Consider the following 22,041-nt stretch of genomic DNA (forward strand, 5'->3'; position numbering starts at 1 on the left):
GTTCTACCAGCAATTCCTGACGGATCAAACTTTAAGTTGATATGATGAAATAGTTGGTATTTAAAAGGTCCTGTATGTAACATACAGAAAACTAGTTGTTACTGACACCAGTGGCCATTGAGTGAACTGCAGACAGCATCCTGTTGCTAGCACTCACTTTGTAAATAGAACCCAAATAACTAAGTTATCACATTTCACTAAAGTTTCAGCAGAGAAAAGAGTGTGTATATTGTGGAGTGACGTCACTGTACTGAGCAGATGTGGTTTGAGACAAGGATAATGTAAAACTAACGTCAGACATGAACAGATGAGAGCAGAAAGATGAACGTTAGACTGTAGATGATTCACAACTAGAAAGTAACAGGTTTCACAGTCAATGCTGTTATGTCACTACAGTTATGCTGAATGGCCAAAACCCATCAGCAAAAACACAAAATCTTTCATTCTTCCCTGGAAAAATTGTCTCGAGTTATTTACGTATGAATCAGGCCATCTGTTACCTGGCAGCCATGAAGGTTGGAGGAAGGTTTCAACCTACCTTGGCCATTAAATGTGATAGTACATTTTAACTGCCTCATAATTTTACGTCTCCTCGTGCCATTTAATATCCAACTGAAAGAGATTGTCATTTATTTGAGAAAGTGTTTTAATTCTCTGTTTTTGGTCTCCACAACCCCCCGAGGGAAATATCAGCTTATTTAGCTGCTGAACTCTCCACTATGATCACCAGCCGGTCACTAACTGTGTCTGCAGTATGAGTCTGAGCAGTTGATAGAAAGATGTTTTAAAGTTTGGGGGTTAAAAACAATTGCCGTCTGCGGCCGATAACACTGCTGATGGGAGAAAATAGTTAGGGTTATGAGCAGTAAAAACTACAAACAATGAGCTAAATGCACACTCCATGGTTGCATCACTCTGAGTGACCTCTTTCAGTACCTTTGGGCCGAGCCACACAGACATGGCAGAGAAGTGAGAGTTTTGAGTGGTGAACTAATACAGTGTAGGTTTTTTGTCTTTTCATGTCATTTTAATAACCAATATACAGAATATCCCCAGCCATTAACCTGCTGTATGTTTTTGTGCGTGTGAGCTTTACTATAACCAAAAACGATTGACATAGCTTTATAAAAAACTGCTGCCGGGTCGCTGAGCCCAAACAATCTGAGAGTCCAACACAGTGGCTGTATTTCAAGTAGTTTTGTCTTCACTCCGCCTTCTTCTCCTTGACGCTTGGTCCACGCAGAGCGGACCGCACGCTGCTCCACACCTCCGTGTACATCAGCGTGCCCACGAAGACCACGCCGGTGCCCACCCAGTGCCAGGTGGTGAAGGGGTTTTGGAAGTACATGATGGAGAAGATGAGGCTGAGGAACTTCCTCAGTGTCACCACCAGAGTGACGGTCAGCGAGGCGCACTCGGTGGTCAGGACGAAAACCCCACGGATGCACACGTACCTGGAGACGCTGGTTAAGGTCTGTAACAAGACTGTCATCAGAATTCTTGTGTTGGTGTCACATTAACATGATGGTTTTTGAGTGTATGGACACATCTATGAAGTGTTAATCTAAATGTAAATGTTGTGCAATCTTCAATCTTAAATAATGTAACAAATACATTGTGATGTTATCCACAATAGAGCTGTGGTTCTTGAGCTATTTTGGCTTGTGACACAATATTGTCTTTTTTCAGTGGGGAAAACAAAATGATCTGCTTTCAGTACTTTAAAAAAGCAAATTGTAGTATTTCTCTAGTTTAGAGCATGTTTTTTCCTCTATTTTACACAATATATACAGTATATTTAGTGTTTTCACTGGATTTCCATGGAACTTGTTGGAGGGATGGAGATAATGAATTTATCTTCATAATATGATCACTTTGTCTCGTAAAATTACAACCTAAATATCACAAAGATATCAGATTTGCTTTTCACTTTGACCCCTAACACTCAGTTGGACTTAATGACGGACATGTGGACAGTAACATGAGCTTTTTTTTTTGTCAGGATACTGCGTGATGACGTTGATCAGCAGGTAGAGCCACATTATTGGCACAGACACTCCGACCACAGGAACCACGGCAGGAGCTGCAGAGAGGAGATGTTTATTTACATCAGTGTGAGATGAGAAAAAGTCACAAACATAAGCGTTTCCCCCCCGACTCACCGCTCTGACTGAAGTGGATGCAGTGTTGGTAGATGTCTGTGGAGAGGAGGAGGAAGCCCGGCAGAGGGAGGAAGTGCTGAAAGAGACAAGAAATAGACATTTACATTAATCAACCTGCATCCGAATAATACCAGGTATTCACTCAGTGGGAGAATGAGGCTCAAAAGAAGCTTGAAGTTTCCCTGCTGGCATTTCAATGTGTTGTGCCCGTCCTGCGTGTCCTAGCAAGAGAAAACTCACATTATAGAAGAGAGCCTCTTTGGAATGTTTCCCATACTGCTTGTACAGTGTCTCCTGGAAAATACCCATCCTCGCAGACATCAGGAGAGCAAAGGTCAACATGGCGATACCTAGAACAGAAATCCGTCCATTAGCAACACCGCTTATTCTTGGAGGATCGTGGGAGAGAAAGTCCTTGTTGCCTATGGGGGATTTTGGAGTCGCTAATCAGTCCAACCTGCTTGTGTTGGAAATCCAGGTATGTGGAGAAAATGCTAACTCCTAAAGAAAGACCCTGACTCAGACTCTTCTAGTTGTGAGGTGAGAGCGGCAACCACTGCACCACTATGCCGCCAAAGAACAGAAATTAAAAAGAAAAACTTTGGTTTTGCTTCTTGGGAAATTGTTTGACATGTGTATGTGTGTGGTCTGAGTATTCCTCTTGTTGTGGGGTCACATTATGGAGACTTGTCTTCATTACGGGGACAAAAATGAAGTCCCCATATTGTAAATCTCAGGTCTTGAGGAAATCAATGTAAATCAATGTTGTGTCCTCTGATGCCATAGAGACACGACTCTGTGTGTAGTGTAGTTGAGATCAAAAAGAGCTGAGAGCAACTGTTTGGATGAGTCAATCAATAATAACTAGCAATAATTCAGATTAATCATTTATCAATTACCACGTTTTCATGGGTTCCAGCTTCCTCGTCATGCAGATGTGTGGATTTTTCTCTCTTTTATGATATTGTAAATAAAACATTTTAACCATTTCTGGCAATTTATCAACTGAACAATTAACTGATAAATCAAATAAAAAATTAAACCGCATACCTCAATAGCTAAATAGATGGAAATCATCATCATAATCCCTAAACCCAATAAAATCCAATTTTCTGAACCACAACTGACCTATGAGCCAGCGCACAAAGGTGTAAAATCCCTGATCTTCAGATCCCTCAGTGGCCACATTCTGCAGGAGAAAAAACAAAAAGTCACAAAACGTAGTAGTAGTAGTAGTAGTAATAAAAGTTGAAGGTCAAGACTTGGCTGTTCAGAGAGAAAACTTTATATTGTGTTGAAGCATCATATTGCATAATAGCCAGGGACTGCAGAGGACTCACCACTTGTCTGGCAGACATGATGGTGCAGATGAATATTCCAGCCGAAATTAAAACTATAGACAGATATTTACTGGCCGAGTACCTGCAGAGAGACAAGGTGGGACACAAATCACTGCAACACATCTACATGGGGGTGCACGGCGAGGGTGCAGACGAGCGTCAGAGGAGACATTGATACCTTTTCTTCAGGATGATTATCCCCAGGATCATGTTGGCGATGAGTGATCCCTGCGGAGAAACAAGCAGCAGGTCAGACCGGGATGGGTGGGGTTTGTGTGAGAGGTGAAGGAGAAAGGAAGGAGCTCATACCGATCTGAAGATCATGTGCAGTGGCATGGCGATGTTGAAGTTGAGGGCGTAGTTGTTGATCACGCTGACGGTGAAGAACATTGTCACCATGATCACGTAGTTCCTGGAAAACACAGGAATAAGAGGTTTGTGTTAATGTCTGTTCATCTTTTCTACAACGGTAAATTTAAAGGAGACATCTGTTTTTCAGTTGAACCCTTTTCCTCTTGTATGTTAGAGGTTTTTATTTGCGTATGTAAAAGTGATTTTGTGGACAGCACACCGACACTGACTCTTATCACCACGAGCTCTCTTGGCATCTCTGTCGGTGTCCTCTACGTGTGTGGCTCAGCTTCTTCAGGGGGCAAGACAGAGAAAGTCTGCAGACACTCCGGAGGCTCATTTGAAATTCATTCACCTCCTCTGGAGAAACTGTGGAGGATCTCCAGACTTCAGTGCATGTGTGAATCTCTACTGGTGACATCTTCAATAGCTGCCTTTAACATCTTAAACTGATGTGAACATGAAGCAGCAGCTGCTTCATTTGTAGAGAACTTTAGCATCCATTGTGTGCACTGCCTTTTTAACACAGCATGGTTTAAATACAACATCGCTGCTGATTGGGCCACACATCTGGCCCCTCTGGAAAAAGTCGACCAATCACCTAATAGGGATGGTGGGTTTCTTCCTCCCGAAGTTGGAATGGAAGATGAAGCCTTCCAACGCGATGAACAGAAACTGAGCGAAGGTGACGATGTTGCCGCATCCCGGAAACTGTCTGAAGAATATAGAAGAAGAAAACAACAAGAACAGATTAATACTTGTAATATGTTGTTTAGTTACTGTCTGGACTCCTGTTGTAATAGGATTACTGAGGAGTTTTACAATCATTTAAATAACCCTAATCAATGAAAATACAACTATCTACTGCTCCAGAACAAACTCTGAACCACAATGAGATGATCCCTCTTGATACAAGGACTGAAATCTAGGTTTGAATCTATGTGGAAAGATTTCAACATTTCAACAAAGAATTGTGGTTGGGAATTTTTAATATTCATATAGGGCAACATTTTCTGATTTGTAAACTTATTTGATTGGAAATGTCTCTGAGCTTTTTGTAATCATTTATTTATATAGTATTGTTTTGTTATTGCTGGTGATTAATAGTTTGTTGCTAGTTGTGAATGTTTCTCAGGCCTCTCTTGGAAAAGAGATCCTGATCTCAATGCGAGTGCCTGATTAACTCTATAAACAGTCTGACCTATTGGAAGTCATCAGGGAAACTTTCTCACACATGACTTGTAGTAAAAATACTCCTGAGATAAACACCGATTATTATTTAGACTCTCGTCAGACTCTAAACATGCAAACCGGTTACACAAGCTCAGAAGCATGACGAGGCTGCTCTGCGCCTAGTGCACAGGTAAACACCTCACAGGATCCTCAGCGGTGCGGAGGCTGCAGGCTGGAGCGCAGACGAACACAGGTGAGAACGACATGACGGCGGTGCAGAGATCAGAAGTTTGTCACGGACCTGACGAGCAGCTCCAGAGACACCACGTTGCTGCAGCACCCGACAAACACCAGGGCGATGGCCAACAATGGGGCCATGGTGACCCGCCGCAGAGAGAAGACGCGTCCCTTTATGAAGCGCTGGGCGATCGGTGCATTGCTGCAGACGACCTGCGGAGTGTGATGTTTCCTGCTTCCTCAACAACTCCACTTCCGAATGCGAGATGGTGCTCTAAGTTACCGCGGGCGCTCATGGGAGTTGTAGTTCGTCTGTGGCATCAATGTGAAAGGAGTCCGTACTGTCCTGGTCGTATATTGCCTGGATAGCGAATAGAAGGCAGAGGTCAGCAGGAGTAAACATCAGTGGGAAATAAATGAGAAGGAGAATAAATGAATGAGTTGAGAGCAACCCACTCACTGCGCAGCCGCGTGCGTGACGTGCTGCGTCATCGGTAGAGAGGTTTTCAAGACGAAGAGGTCTCACTCTATGGAGGACGATACATCACATATTTATTAATAAATAAATGTGGAAATATATTTCAGACATTCATTTATTTATGTATTTATTTATGCAGTTGTTTATGCATTTCTTCATGTATTTATTTATCGCTTATTTATTTATACTTAAGTCATGTATCGTCTTCCATATCACCGCCTGAATTTACAAGCACCAGCCGAAGGAGCAGGAAATGGCTCAAAATGATGGGCTGTACCCGTTTAACTATTGACTTGCTTTATCAAATAAATGAATGAAATCTCCTTAAAATTCAATTCTAAGAAATTTGAAAATAAATGGAAACCAATTAATTAAACGATATTAAAGTTATTTTTGCATGAGGCGCACAAACACGAGCGCAGGCTTTAGGACAAGCAGCTTCCCTACATAGACGATCTTTGGCGGCCGGCGTAAAGACGTGGCTGTGGAGGACGTGTCTGTGGCACAAACCGCTGGTCCACTGCTGCGGAGGCATCATCACTATCCTGAGCCTCAACGTTCAAATCCGCGGCTTTGATCCGCTGAGTTCCGAGTGCTTTGGTGGTTTCTCCAGCGGACGTCACCATGATCTCTCTCACGGACTCTCAGAGTAAGTTCCGCTTGTGCTGTTTCTCTGCTTTGTTTCTCAAACCTTTTCAATCCGGTTCATGTGTGAGGATCAGAGCCTAAACGCTATTGGCTAAAAGCAGTGTGACGTAATGTGCCATACGTCATTGCAACTTGTTCAAACCAAATAAAGTAGGGATAACGCATATATGTTTCACGTTATATTTTTTCACTGTTATTTTACATATTTTACTTTATATGCTTTCATTATGACCTTATATTTTTGTATTTTTATTATGTTTTCATAATTTGGTTATTATCATATTTTTTATTACTAAGTTACATTTTCTTTAATACATTATATTTTCATTAGTACATTATATTATTATCTATATAATTTCCATTATACTCTTCATATAGGCTCCTAATTTTTATTCAGCTCATTCATTCAATAAAACTCTGTTCATAAATACACAATGGTCCTGACCATGGAAGGATTACTGGAGGGGCACAGGGGCCCACAGGGTCAGGGGCCTCAGTGCTTGAGCTACTCTCTGAAGTGAACCTTTCTTATTAGAAAGTTAATTAAACAACGGAAAAAAAAGAAGCTCAATTACTTCAAAGATACACAAAACATATACAAAGATATTCCATTACTCCCCATTACTCAAAAATCAAGCAATATTACTACAAAAAGATTCAAACTCGGGTTATTAAGTAACTATGACCAATAGACTGGAAGTATAGATGGACAACATGACAGCTCTCCAAAAATGAAGCCATTACATCTTGATTGACCCCTGGTGGCTGGCTGCAGAACAGGTCATAAATCCTCCATGTTAGTGGATGAAACCTGGGCCAAGCAGAAAAGTCCTAGTCAAATACATTTTTCTCCAAGATAGTTTCTGTTGCTTTAGATAGTTGTTATCACAAAGATGTTCGTTCAGGTGCTTGTTTATGACAAGTTTGGTTTTAATTATTGATTTGAGGCTATGAATACCGGGTGAAACATCATGATTGACAGCTGATTCAGATTCACATTAGGTCCAGTGCATGTATCAAAGGGACCTCCATACTGCAGAGCTCACAAAATGATCAATCAGAGGACATGCATTAATTGATTAATTGAAAGAAATCATCAATTGACTAACTGCTAATTCGTTAAATCATTAGTTTCAATTATATTTTACTCATTAAGTTCTATAGAGACTAATATTTACTCCATGTTTTGCACAGGGTTCTGTTAGTCATTGTTTGAGAACTGTCACTGTTGTGCTCTTTGTTATACTCCACAGCTGTGGCTTTGTCTACAGAAGAACACATTTTTGTTTTGATAATACTAATGTATGATATGTGATATAACCATGTGCACACACCAACAAGTCCTTTGTCTCCTAACGTCTCCAGAGATCGGGATGGGGCTGACAGGGTTTGGCGTGTTTTTCCTCTTCTTCGGGATGATGCTGTTTTTTGATAAAGCTCTCCTCGCCATTGGAAACGTGAGTTGATCACTGATGTCAACACACTGTCAAAGATGTCCCTTGTGTTGACAGAAAGATGTCTTGACCTGTGATGTTCTCTGTGTTTGTTGTACAGATTTTGTTCGTCTCTGGTCTGTCCTTCGTCATCGGCCTGGAACGCACGTTCAGATTTTTCTTCCAGAGACACAAATTTAAAGCCACCAGCTTCTTCCTGGGAGGAGTGTTGGTGGTTCTGATCGGCTGGCCGATCATTGGAGTCATTCTGGAGATCTATGGGTTCTTCCTCTTGTTCAGGTCAGCTGTTGCAGAAAGAAAACAAACTCACTGTCATCATATTCTTGAATGAACTTGAACTGATTCACCTCTCCCCCCATTCTGTGTCACAGGGGGTTCTTCCCGGTGGCAGTGGGCTTCATCAGACGAGTTCCTGTGATCGGCTCATTGCTCAGTCTACCTGGGATCAGTTCTGTGAGTATCACGTCCACCATAAACCAAGAAAACTGAACATACATTTCAACTATTTGAGATTCACTGTTTTGAGGATTTATCACAAATACTGTTTAGTCTATATCTCTGAGTTGTCTATGTAGTTAAAGGATATGTGTGAAAGTTAAATCCTGAGCTGAGTGATACATTTTTTTTGGGGTAGAAACTAAGGGTTATTTTCATTGTTAGATCATTGGGTCTATTCTTTTGATGAATTGATTCTATACAATATCAGAACATAGAAATTTCAATTTTCTCGCAGTTTGATGTGATGCATCTTGTTTTATTGGAGCCCAAATTCAAAACTCTATTAAGTTAACTATATGTTTGTAAAAGAACTGGAACAGTTATCAAAACAATAAAACACATAAACAGGAAAGACCAATAGCTTTATTATTGATTTAATACCACACTGACAAGAAAAATTGCTTGAAATTAACCATACTTTATTTTAGTTACAGTAATTTCACATTGATTAAATATTCACTTTAAAAGTGAATATTGTTCTCTTCTGATTATTATCAGCGTCTCTGTTGCTGTGAACCCGGCCTCCTGGGATTCTCCTCTGAATCTGTTAGTGTGTGAGGCCTTTACAGGTTCATAAAGACAGTCAGTGTTCAACATGATTCACTCAGTGTAGCTCTGTATTGAATGTGATACACTGGGACACACTGTACTGGTCTCAGCACAGCAGATATTTTACAAATCCTTCGTCTCTTCAGAGAAAACCTTTATCTCATCTCATGATCCCGTCAACATCTGTTTAATAATCCCTTTATTTCTTATGTAAGTCTTTCTGACGAGTGTTTCACAAAAAAGAAATCCTCAGACCTCCATCCCATCAGGTGGTTTTGGTTTTAAATGAACCCCCCCCCCCCTAGCATTTAGTGTTTCAGAACCAAGTCTCTACAAAACAATTGTAAACTAAAGGAGAAGTAGAGTGGTTTGTTTTACACTACTGTACGATCCAAGATTTATTCCCTGGGTAAAGTGAGAACATTTCAAAAACACCCTGTCTCGTAATGTTTAGAGACATTGAAGGAGTTTGTTCCTGGCCCATGTCCCATCCTCCCACCAAGTTTCATGGAAATCTGTTAAGTCATTTTGTTGTAATCCTGTTGAGAATGTGAGCAACAAAAAAGCAAACAGACAGAGGTGACAACATATCCTCCTTGGAAGGGGTTATTATATCTATTAGAAAGTTAGTGCATATAGAGTTTTGCATTGCATTTATATTATTATTAAAAAATATACAGTGTATCTACATCAGTATGTTGTGTGTGTTTTTTTTTCTGTGGCCTACAACTAACCCTGTTTTGTCTTTTTCATTTTCAGCTGGTGGATAAAATTGGTGAGAGCAACACGATGGTATAACAGTGGGTTGTTTCCTGTTGGAGGAGAGTTTTAAGTATTTATCATAGCTTCTAACAGTTACTGTATATTTTGGTCATTGCCACTCCATGACTGTGAATCATCATTTTTTTTTCTGCACAAAGTTCGTATGCGGACATTTGACTGACGTGAAGTTTCGTCTGTCAGATGGAAACAGTTTTGGACTAAGTTACCACGACAGATTTCTTATTTTAAAGGTTGGAAGCAGGTCTCCCTTTTTTTGTATCAGTTCAATCTTGATATTTATGGACTGAAAATGTGGGACCACTGGATCAACTCCCAGAGAGTCTGGGGCCTTTTACAGCAGCCACTCCTGCAGATCGTGCCTGAAAAACTCACTGAGAGCTTTTTTTCTATCAAGTGTTACTGGTATTTTGTACATTATCCTGAGGTGAAGCTAAATGTCACTGAGGTTGGTTAAAGGTAGAAGAAGCTTGTTGTGGAGATGTTGAACTGTTACTTTTGTAAATGCAAACTTGAAATAAATTGACTTTCATACATTCTTTTATGTTTTTTTTGTTCTCACAGTTTTAAATATGTCACCAGGGATAATTTATTACACTAGACTGTAATTAATGTGCATCTTTTTTACCTTTTTTACTCCTTAACTATTAAACAATAGGACAAGGCTGTGAAAACATTTTTTCATTTCTTTGTTTCAAAGTGTTGTGTCCTTGAAATACACAATGTGTGAGGATCAGAGCCTGAACGCTATTGGCTGAGAGCAGTGTGACGTAATGTGCCATAAACGAATACACAGAAATACTCAAAAGTTAAAATATAGTTCTTATTTCCACAGAAACAGATAGTTAATGTTCTATATGTGTGTTTTTTATTTCATTCTCATTAAAAAATATCAATTATATACTTTATGGTTAAACTGTAAAATACAACAACTTTGGAATATTTTTTGGTATTCTACATCCCCCTAAATATTGGTATCAGACTTATTTTTACTCCTTACTATCCGCAAGAGCCCCCATAAATCCATATCGGTTGGGGGACCACTGGTCACCTGCCCAAAGAGATAGTGATAATATCACAGAGGGAGACACAATGACTGCAGACAGATGCACAACTATTACAAAGATTAACCAAAATGAGACACAAATGATCGACAAAGAAAACCCAGGATGACAACAGAGAGGCATCAGAAAAGATCTCCAAACAGATGCAAAATAAGTTTTTTTGCAAACCTTTGCCAACACTAACACTCATGTCAAAGATCTGCTCCAAAACGTAGTGGGTCATGTCCCACCCCTCCACAAAATGACTTGGAAATAGGTTCAGTAGTTTTTTACTAATCCTGCTAAATGTCAGACAGACGGACAAATGAGAGTTAGCTTACAAACTTACAAACACACCGCTTTGTAGTTTTTAGTGAGTTATTATATTTCCAGGTCTGGAGTGTTACAGGGTCCATTTTCTTCTCTGTCCATGACTGTGAATGTTGGGCTGTGTTGTAAAGTGCTACTTTTATTTTGAATTCACGTAAATCCTTGTGCAGTTGATGTGCAAAAGTGACTTTTGCAGGATGACAAGAAATGACTCAAGCATGTTTTTATAGAAAACATCAATAAATTCACAAACATTTGCAGCTTTTACCCGATCTCCAGCCTCAGGCGTCCTGCAGGTGTCTCCAGCCACATACAGGCTGTCATCACCTCAGCTCCATTCATAAACTCTCACCAGTGTTGACAGTGACCCAGTGAAGCTGCTGCTGCTGCTTCTAATGAGGGACCTCAAAGTTCCAAACTCTCATATGTGTGTGTGGTTAATGAGCAGTGACGGTTTTAATAGCACCTGTCATCCTTGTCAGCTGAAAGACAGTTTAATGTGTGACGTGATTCAGTTACACATCAGCCCCATCATTGACGCTGGTGATGAGGGGGCTTCTTCTTATTAATTAATTAATTATTAATTATTAAAGAAAAGAGAAGAGCACAAAGCAAAAATCAAACATTAAGACTCAAACTGCAGGCGGCGGGACAGCAAATTAACGGTGAGCTACTATTATCCTTATTATTATTAGTTGTAATAATTGTGGTTGTTGTTGTTTTCTTATTCCATTCACAAGAGTTGAATTAAGATTTTCCTTCACTTTGACAGTCTGTGAGAATTATAATGTGAATTTAATTGTTTTTATTTATATAAAAATATATATGTTTTTACCTGAAGTCCCAATATTCACAATGAATGTAAAATATAGATGCTTCATAGATAGTCTAAATTATATTTATAACTATTGTTTGCACCATCCATTTTAGTTGCAATATACAGGGAAGGTTTGATGATAGATAAATAAATAAAATAAACGTTCTCCAAAATCTATTTTTCAATTACCTTTACTGAATTGATTTGAGTGTTATTTAACTTCCAATGTGTGTGTGGGTTAAGTGGGTTAATATAAAATACGTATTTTTGATCATTTCACATGATTAAGTACATATACAATTACACATTCAAAGTGGTTTACTACACACTATAAATATTTTTTGGGCAGAAATAATAGTTTGCTATATTTAGGAGCCCACACATGGAAGATGGTGAACAGATTAATGACAATATTATGGAACAACGCTGCATTTACATAAAATATAATATAAATCACAACAAATACATAAAATATCATAAAATCTACAGGGAAACTGCTTGATCGGTTTCAGCATGTGTAAGTTAATCAACACTTGACATGTCCTGTATCTGTGTACACTTGTCATAAACCGATTATTCAATGTTTATACTAATTAGTGTTGACTTCATTTTATTTTATTGAATTCTTTTCTGTGTTAGTTAATGTCTTGTGAAAAAGTGGCAGATTACATAAGATTATTCCACTTTCTGCTTCTTTTCATTCAAGATTTGAGATTTTGTCTTTGCATTTATATTGTTTTGTTTGGTCAAAGAATTAAATAAACTTATAAAAAGTACAATAGATTAGGGAAATACAAATAAAATGTTTTCAACTGATGGGAAAATATAAGTTTGTAGCACTTTTTAAAATTATTATCATTCATACAATTTGCTTGCTTTTGAATCAAACCAAATGTCGTTCCAGAGTTCAGCGATGTCTCTAATAGTCTCGTTGTTTGTGCTGACGTTGGTGACTCAGTGCTGGACGGCTCCACAGGTGAGTGGCAGCTCGCGACTATGGGTTTTATAATGAAGGTGTGGAAGCATCAGTGTGAGATGAAGCTGTGTTGTTGATTTTCCAGAGGAGGAACTGGACTCCACAGGCCATCTTATATCTGAAAGGAGCACGTAAGAACACATTGACAACACAACTGCTCTGCTTTTAGTGTTTTTTCCACAGTGGCCATATTGACATGAGGTGGTAAATACAAGTGTCGCTCATCACTCTCATTAAAGCACATCATCTTGTAAATGAAAACCTCATCAGTGTGATTAGTAGCAGATTTGTTTACATGATAAAGATGGCTGCTGTGAAAAGTCTGCACAAAGAGAGAAAACAGTGTTGGTGTTTTACAGAGGGACATCGCTCAGTGCTGCAGCGAAACAGCCGAGGCAAAGATGACACTTCACTCACGGGTGAGTTTAATATGTAACGCAGACATACATTTATCCTATGATTAAAATGTTAAAAATAAAATAAAAATAAAAGTTTTGGAGTCGGAAGTTATTTAAAGGAAAAAGTTGTGTAAGCAGTTGTTGCTGTATATTTGGTTCTTAAAAGCCTGTTAGATGTCCAGTAAGTCAGATTTTTAAAGGGTTTATAAGTAGGTAAACTATACTGGTGGACTTTAATAATATTGTAATGGAGGAATGTTACAATAACTGGCAACAAATGGCTTATAATAGAAATATAAAGTAATTATTAAATCCACTAGTTTTTATAAAAGGAGCCATGTCAGAAAGTGGAATAAAACATCATCAATCTCATCAGTTTGTTACTAGATATTTATCTCATTAAATTAAATATCAGCTTTTATTTATCAGCACAACTATTATTGGAAACTATGAGGTTGATCTTAAGTAATAGTCTCTTCCTCATATGTGGCTAGATGTTTGCTTGTTATTTCCCTCCAGCACATGTTTCAATTGTAGAGTTTCTTTGCCAAACGTCCATGTTGTGTGTCTGTGCAGTGACTCACAAACTGAGTGGTGATGGACTGGTGATATCTTGGGCCTCGTCCGTCCTCCTGCAGCTTCTGCAGCGAGCCGTGGAAGAAGGTCCAACCCTGAGAGACATCACCAACACGCTTCCTGTCAATCATCCATCATATACGTTTTTTCTTCCTCAGGGGGACACAAATTAGACGATTCCCGAGATGAACATTAAACATTACTGTTGCTGAACTGAATTGTATTAAAATGTGCTAGATGAATAAAACTGTCTTACCTGTGAGCTTTTATTGTTTAATTATGAGCCATGTTGAATTGATTGTGTTTATCTATATTCTCCTCTGTGAAATTCACAGTATGTGTTCAGCGTGAAGGGAGTTTCCTCCTTTCACTGTGGTTCAACTTGTCAAGGGAAAAATTTAAGTTTGTCAGCTTGAGGCGATAATTACGTGATTCTCAGCGCACAGTGATTAACACCAGGCTAAACAGTCAGATATCATCACATTGTCCACACGGGGGTCAGCGGAGGAGTCGGCCCACTGAGTTTTATTAGACAGAGCAGCTCGACCCGGTCGTGAATGGGTCAGACGAAGGTCAGCAGGGGAACTGAACACTTCATCCTGATTCCTATTAAACATCAATCAGAATGAAATACAAAATAAATTACACCACTGGCAGGTAGATTAAAATTTGGATCACTGGTATAAGATTTACATTTTTAATTAAAGGCTTTATGTAAAATAAATAATTTTTAATATTCAGAAACTTCATCTGAGGCTGTCACTAACCTGAACATCCACGGTAAACCATAAACAACTAAAATAGGATAGAATTTAATAATATATGAATAATAATAATAACCAGGGATTTGTTGTTGTTGTAGATTCGTGCAGTAGTGAGCCCTCTCCAGGTCTGTGCATGAAGTGGAAGTCAAACTGAGAAGCTAAACTTGAACTAGGACATCCAGAAGGGGGACAACGAGACAGCTCTCCTTCAAAGTAAAAGTTCCGGAGGTTGGATTTGATTAATGAGTAATGAGTGACCCTTACTCCTTGTGCTAGTTGATGGGAACAATATGTCATTTATTTGATCACCGAATATAAACTAGAAGGTTTTGAATGAATTTTCAGAATTATATTAAATGAAATGTGTCCCACAATGTGATTCTTGTTAGGCGTCAGAAGCAAAGGTTGGAAACTACTGGGTTATTCTCTAACAATAGGTTTTTAATATATGTTAAATCATCCAGAATCTAAAATCCAAAAATATAAAAGAAACTTTTATAACTGCACAAATATATGTAGTTATGTAGAAAATACAATGGTTTTCTCTGAAATGTTTCTCTGAAATTCTCTGAAACCCCTCATCTGAATGCTTTGGACATTTTCCGGATAATGTCTGAAAAAGACCATTGTTGCCTCTTTATTTAAACCCCATTAAGTCTTCTTCTCTTTACTGCTTACCTTAAACTCGAGGCTCTACAATCTTACACATTGGAAAACAACAGGCAGAAAATCTAATTGAATTTGTCTCATATATGTGTTACTAAAGTTAATTTAACTTAAAATATCTGGCCTCTATTTTCAGAACATAAAAACTCTCCTGAATTGAAATTGATGAGTTGCATGAATCGACAACTAAATTAAGTTTGTTCAGATCATTAGGATTTCAACCAGTTTCCCAACATAAATTCTTTCAGTGAAAACTGTTGAAGTATAAAGATAGTAGAAATTGAGAGTATGAACACATGCTCCTTTACAGAGTAACTCAACATGTGCTTTTCTTGCATTACCAAACTTTATTGCACATCGAAGCAACATGAGTGACACATGGTCCCAACGCTGCAACACAGTCGAGGACTAAACAGTCCGAGCAACATTTCACTCAGCTGACGTCACGTTCTGTCTCCAGCGAACAACAGTGAACGATCTCTGACTTCTACAGCTAGATCTGAATCAGGATCTCTGTGCATTCGCCTGGGACTCCACAGAGAGCAGTGGGTGGAGGTGGTGCTGGAGGTGGTGATGAAACTGCAGAGTGGAAGTTGCTGATTTGCAGCTGGGGAGGTGCAGCTAAATCGCCCACCTGGTGGCCATCTAGATGTCCTGCAGGTCCTTCTGGATGTCCCACAGGGTGTTGGCACTGTCCTGCAGTTGGGCCACTTCGTCTTCTGTCAGGGTCATGTTGACCACGCTGGCCACGCCCCCGCTGTTCAGCACGCAGGGCAGACTCAGATACACCTGATCATCAATTCCATACATGCCCTGTCAATCAAAACACCACTGTGTGTGAGAGTGTTTTTTATATAACCATAATCAATTTATGATCAAGGGGTTTTGGTTTAGAAGAACATTTTAAATCAATTGACCTGATATGAGCATTAAAATCAAAATGTATTCAGGGATTAAAAAGTGAATCCTTGTGGGACAAACAGATTGAGTGTGTGAACGTGTGTTACCTGCACCATGGTGGAGACTGGATGAATCCTGTTCATGTTCCTCATGAGGCTCTCTGTCAGGTCAGCTACACTGAGACCGATGGCCCAGTTAGTGTAACCCTTCAGTCGGATCACTTCATAAGCACTGAGACACACACCGCGACAACTTAACACATACATTTTGACTTTTTACTGTTAGATTTGAAATTATATGAGGACACCGTAACACTCAGAGGCAGATTGACCTTTGCTTTTTTCCTCTGTAACTGGATTCATGTTGATCCATGAATATAAAATGCAATTTTAAAATTTGTATTTTTCGGAACACCCACCTGATTTTCATACTAATGCTAATTTATACACATGACAAGGGACGACATGGATCAAATCATTAATGATCACTTTACCTATGTTTTGATGTATTATTATTACAATATTCAAAATAAGACGATGAAAAGTGAAGTTAATGTGTAATACGATTGAATTGAGACAAATATTGTTGTGTTTTACTGGAGAAAACGCATCTATATTAAAAATAAAATGCTAAACCTATACAGTGCTATATTCATGATAATTTCAAGTTTCAATTAAATTTGAGCTTATCGTAATAACAAATTAATTAGGCATCAGAACATTGAATCAAAACATCTTAATGTAGGTATTTTGTCACAATATTATCACGTTAATATTTAATGAAAATATGATCCACCTGAGTGGACTCTATGAAGTGAACTCTACCTGTCCACCACCATCTTGTGCGTCTCCTTCCAGTTCTCTTCGTCACAGTCGGTGCCGATGTCAGGGTTTAGCATCTGCAGGTTGACTCCGGCTACGTTGGTTCCGCTCCACACAGGCACTACAACAAATGTTCAGACCATCACACTCCTCTCCCGACTGGAGATATGACAGGGATTCTTCCTTTCTTTAGTTTGCTCACAGGTAAAGTTAGAGCTGTAAATTCTTACCACTAGTATCTCCATGTTCTCCCAGGATCCACCCGTTGAAGCTGCTGGCATGGATTCCCAGTTTGTCAGCCATCAGGAAGCGGAAGCGGGCCGAGTCCAGGTTGGTGCCGCTGCCGATGACGCGGTGCTTGGGGAGGCCGCTCAGTTTCCAGGTCACGTAGGTCAGCACGTCCACTGTTTGAACAGAGCTGTTAAAACATCATCTCTGTGTGAGACCCAGAAGACGAGTGAGGAAACGCTTGGTGGACGGCACCTGGGTTAGAAACCACGATGATGATGCAGTCGGGGCTGTATCGGACGATCTGGGGGATGATGTGCTTGAAGATGTTCACGTTCCTCTGGACGAGGTTCAGCCTGCTCTCCCCCTCCTGCTGACGCACTCCGGCTGTCACCACCACGATGCGGGAGTTTGCTGTCACAGAGTAATCTGACCGAGAAGGAGAAAGAGACGGTGAAGAGGGTGATTGATGTATCCTGAGGTCATCAGGTCTTTTGAACATCAGCCGCTCTCACTCAGGAGACCCAGCCGAGGTTGATCAAGCCTCAACTTGTGCCTTTGTTGCACTCTCCTACAGATTCACATTATTGGTCCTCCCATGGCATGGACAGCTCGAGCAGCTCACTCACAGACTCCAATCATTTGTGTTTTAGGATGATCAGCGAATCTTGTATGATGGGTAATATAAATATTCCCGTTTGTAATTGCGACAGGTTCAAAGATGCGGCCACTCGATACCTGACGGGATTTAAACTAATGGCATGATTTGGATATGAACTTACCTTTGTCTGCGACTATTGTTGGAGTTTTGAGGAAGAGGCTGCCGTGCTGCAAGTCCATCATCTCCCCCTTCAGCTTGTCCTCCATCACGTCCACCAGGGCCAGCTCATCAGCCAGCTCCTGCACGCACAGGAGGCCAGAGGCTGCATGACTCTGCTTCACCCAACTATAAACTCATCCAGCAACACATCCACTCTTTACAGTTTGCGTAACTGGTTGAAGTTATATCAACGCATAAGATCAAGTTGTTAAATATATAAAGAACCTGACCCAATGACGCAACCACTGTTCATTTAAAACTACAGATCTCTGCATATGCTGTATGTGCTGCACTACGGCCACATTATATCATATTCAAAATATGATGTACTTTCTGCTGTGTTTTTTAGATGAAAATTCATAGTATATCAAAGATATAAAACCAAAAAAATATATATTTTTACCTGTTTTCCTAATCCTTTACCTAGTTACATTGCAAATAGTGACCAGATTTTTATAAATAAACATCTACTGAGTGTTCAAAATTCGGTTAAGGGATTCCTCAATCTGATATAATTAAGTTTTCATAGCTGGAACCATTGTATTTGCATTACTTAGATAGAAATTATGAAAATCAGTTTAGATCAGTATTTTATTGTCAACAACAGAAGCTGGGTTGAACTGATTTGGTATCACTGTCTTTCCAGTCTGCCTGTCACCACACCTTCGTTAGCACCGTGCAGGGTTAAAACCCAGATCAGACACCAAGAGATCTGTAATCCACTGTCAACCTCTGATGATTCTGGCTGTTACCCAAACCTGTGACAGCAGAAGGCTGGAGGGTATCATTTGAGTGGTGGCAGAACCAGTGGGGGGGTCTCTTACCCTGAGCAGGACGCTGATGGCACAGGCCATGCCGACCTGGCCCACGCCCACCACTGTCACTTTATTCCTGGGCGGCTCAGGAGGACCACTGAAGACCGGGGTGATGAGCTTCTTCAGAATTGAGGCCATGTTAAAAGCTGAGGAATGGAAATGATAGATGTAAACAAGAGTCAGTCATTCAGTGTGTGTGTGTGTGTCTGTGTACATTTCATACAGAGGAACACATCCCTGCAGCCAAAGAAAAGGCTGCGTCACAAACTTCATGAATACTGCATTCAGGATACAGCACGTCACAGTCAGAGCAGACGAGTCACATATTAGCACTTTTCTCATTAGCACTAATGGATGAATGACCTCTCAGACATGATCTAGATTTATTACAAGAAAAGAGGAAAACACCATGACAGCTCCGTCCCACATTTCTCCTTCTGCAGAGTTGACCTTCAACAGAGACCCACTGCAGCCAGACAAAGAAACACCAGCGTTATACTTGCATTGCTGGGCGATGCTCCGAGCTGCGAGGTATAAATACCACCATGTGATCAGCATGGCAGACTGAGAGGACACCTGCGGTGGGTTTCCACAGAGCTGCGTGCGCCCTGCATCCACAACACTGTCAAGTCTGTGCGCTCCAGAATGAGGCAGGTCTCCGGTCAGCTGCAGCACGCAGCACATGTGACTCAGAGCCGGTGAGCCCCCCTCCTCCCTCTCCTCACCTCTCCTCCCCTCTCTTCCCAAAACAGGGTAGCGGAGCAGTGGCGTGTAATCGGATGCCAAACTTGACTGAGTGACTGCAGACTGTGGAAGGAGTTACTGTAATCCCTTAACGCTGCCTCCATCTGCCGCACCAGCACTACTGATGAACATCAACCCTAACCTAACTAGATGTCGTCTATATGGACCAACTACTAGTTGATGTCTATTTTTGATAATTGGGAATTTATCAAATAATTTACCATAATTATGTCTCTAAAATAAGCACAATCCCATGTAATAGCCTTAACTTTGACTATATTACCATTAGATACAGAATCCGGATTTAATGTAATTAAAAATAATAAGAGTTGATTGTATATTTAGAATTGTTTTAATACAACAGAGACATTAGACACAGAGACATCTGGATAATCCCCTCATCCTGTCCATTCATTAGCCCTGTGACACTGGATTACTGAGAGAAAGGGTTGCACACTTCAAGCATGTAAACACAAGCGGTTAATGAGGTGGCTTATCCTGCAAGGTCACAGAGGGGTCGCTGGCCTCCACAACTTTTTAGTGTGCAGAATTTATGGTTAGTGTCTCAATGGTCGAGCAACAGGAGAGTCGTAAGATTATTGGCTTATAATATGAATGTCGTATAGAAACACAGATATGTAGAGACCTCATCTTTGTTTACTGCAAAGACCCGTTGAGTCGCACTTGAACTTGAACCCAGACATTCGAAGTAGATAAGACGTTCAGCTGTTTGATGATGGTCAAAATAAACATACAACTGAGGGAAGCAGGTGCATTTACTGATCAAGCCACATATTTAACTGTAAAGTGTCATACAAAAGGGAGCAAACACAATATTTCATGAAAGTGTCTAGTCTCAGTGATGCAGATGATGGTTCTGTTACTGTATTGGTAAATTTGTCCACAATACGCTGTCAAAACAATGGTCAGCAGATTGTGGATATTATTATTATTTTGTTATATATTATTGATGACTAAACAAATGTGACTTGCAGTCTAATGTGGGTTAAGCGGGATCTGAGCTCAGATAGACAGCTGCTGTTTACTTTTACTTTCTCCATAAAAAGACTAGTCCGTCTCAGTCAGCTTTCTCAAAGCTACACAAAATGAAAACATGGTTGTTCACCTGTTGTCGAGGGTCCGGCTGAGTTCTTGTCGTGTCTCTGAAGCTTCAGGAGGATTCTCTCTGAGAGTGTGTGTCCTCCTGCTCCTCTCTCCTCTCCCTGCTGTGCTGTCAGGCTGCAGTCTGCTGGATTTATTTGACTAAGTCTCTCCATCCCCTACAAAGTCTCAGTTTGGCACTCGAACAGGCACCAGCTGCTATTTTCAACAACAACAACAACAACAACAGGCAGGCAAAAACAACAATAACATGCATTCCCTTTTAAATAACTGTTCCACGTACCACATTGATGCAGGTGTAATGCCCACATTGAGAAAGTTTGTCAATAACATAAATGACCATTATGATTATTATTATTGATTAGTATAGATTATTTTTAACACTGCTGCACTGGTAAAGATCCAATAAAAGGCCACTGCAATGTTTTGGCTGAAGATTTTCACATTAAAATGATTCCAGTACTTCACCTGCAGAGACGGGAGCTACATGGAGCCTCTGAGCTGCGGAAAGAGAGTGGGGTCCTGTCTCAAGGCCTTTATAATAACAATTAGAACTATGGGCCTGAGCACAGGCAATTTCAAGCCTGTTGCAGTCGGTGGAGAGAGCGATCGATGACCAAGCGCACGTCTCCACGTTGCATCGCGTTGCATGCGTTTAGCACACAGCGGCAAGGATAAACGCTTCACTTCCTGCGTACGTCACGCGATGTCGATCATTGCCTCCTAATTGCTCATTATGGTCAACGCTATCAAATAGCATATATCACACTGTGAAAATGTTATGTAAATGGAATGATATTTGTAAAACAAAGTTTACTTCCTGTTGCCAGTAGGTGGCACAATCACCATTATTACGCACGGATTAATATGTCTGTTCAAGTAGGCGCTCTGATGTCGCGTGAGCAATTTTGTGTCAATTGGACAATGTTACAACTTAATTTTCACACTGATCAGAAGGTGGTGCTTTGACCATGAACTAATTTTGATATATGGATGTGGTCAGGTCAGGATTGTAATCATGGGTCAGTAATTTTTGGCCGGTTCGATAATGCAGAGTGCAATAACAAAGTATTTCCTTTTTCATGGCGAATCAGTAGGTGGCGCTATGACGTTTAGGAAATATTGACACATAGCGCTGTTCAGGCTTGGTCTCCGATCATGAGACAGAATCTTGGTTGTGATAGGACAATGCTCACTGCAGTTATAATATATTCCTCTTTTTTGGCGAACCATCAAAATGTCAAGCCACACCACGGTCACACCGTGTAACGTAGATGTTAAAGATTCTCCTTTTACTCTCAATTATGAACAAAAGTTATCTCTCAACATCAATTGTCAAACATCTGTAAGT

General features: G+C 40.1%; 4 protein-coding genes across 5 annotated transcripts; 2 read left to right on the forward strand and 2 right to left on the reverse strand.

Annotated features, from left to right (window-relative positions):
* Positions 1–1,005: 1,005 nt before the first annotated feature.
* On the reverse strand, positions 1,006–5,736 carry slc35b4 (solute carrier family 35 member B4). Its single transcript, XM_062389308.1, has 10 exons — positions 5,328–5,736; positions 4,455–4,568; positions 3,812–3,914; positions 3,681–3,730; positions 3,503–3,584; positions 3,291–3,351; positions 2,403–2,512; positions 2,163–2,238; positions 2,008–2,083; positions 1,006–1,454 (listed from the first exon to the last, which is right to left on the reverse strand). The coding sequence occupies exons 1-10, from the start codon at positions 5,402–5,404 to the stop codon at positions 1,205–1,207; spliced, it is 999 nt and encodes a 332-aa protein (XP_062245292.1). The 5' UTR covers positions 5,405–5,736; the 3' UTR covers positions 1,006–1,204.
* A 459-nt stretch (positions 5,737–6,195) lies between these two features.
* On the forward strand, positions 6,196–10,208 carry golt1bb (golgi transport 1Bb). The gene is made up of 5 exons (XM_062389309.1): positions 6,196–6,390; positions 7,755–7,846; positions 7,944–8,122; positions 8,215–8,296; positions 9,650–10,208. Exons 1-5 carry the CDS (start codon positions 6,366–6,368, stop codon positions 9,686–9,688), a joined length of 417 nt encoding a protein of 138 aa, XP_062245293.1. The 5' UTR covers positions 6,196–6,365; the 3' UTR covers positions 9,689–10,208.
* A 2,128-nt stretch (positions 10,209–12,336) lies between these two features.
* On the forward strand, positions 12,337–14,038 carry LOC133955074 (spexin prohormone 1-like). Its single transcript, XM_062389725.1, has 4 exons — positions 12,337–12,836; positions 12,922–12,967; positions 13,196–13,255; positions 13,811–14,038. Exons 1-4 carry the CDS (start codon positions 12,753–12,755, stop codon positions 13,981–13,983), a joined length of 363 nt encoding a protein of 120 aa, XP_062245709.1. The 5' UTR covers positions 12,337–12,752; the 3' UTR covers positions 13,984–14,038.
* A 1,529-nt stretch (positions 14,039–15,567) lies between these two features.
* On the reverse strand, positions 15,568–20,822 carry ldhbb (lactate dehydrogenase Bb). 2 transcript variants are annotated; one of them, XM_062389006.1, is made up of 8 exons: positions 20,695–20,822; positions 18,834–18,970; positions 17,972–18,089; positions 17,445–17,618; positions 17,192–17,365; positions 16,965–17,082; positions 16,248–16,371; positions 15,568–16,053 (listed from the first exon to the last, which is right to left on the reverse strand). In XM_062389006.1, the coding sequence occupies exons 2-8, from the start codon at positions 18,960–18,962 to the stop codon at positions 15,886–15,888; spliced, it is 1,005 nt and encodes a 334-aa protein (XP_062244990.1). In that variant the 5' UTR covers positions 18,963–18,970; positions 20,695–20,822; the 3' UTR covers positions 15,568–15,885. The 2 variants fall into 2 exon arrangements, with proteins under 2 accessions (XP_062244990.1, XP_062244989.1); XM_062389005.1 differs by lacking the exon at positions 20,695–20,822 and adding an exon at positions 19,328–19,478.
* Between the last annotated feature and the right edge of the window lie 1,219 nt (positions 20,823–22,041).

This window comes from Platichthys flesus, chromosome 6 (assembly GCF_949316205.1).
Source record: "Platichthys flesus chromosome 6, fPlaFle2.1, whole genome shotgun sequence".
Taxonomy (NCBI): domain Eukaryota; kingdom Metazoa; phylum Chordata; class Actinopteri; order Pleuronectiformes; family Pleuronectidae; genus Platichthys; species Platichthys flesus.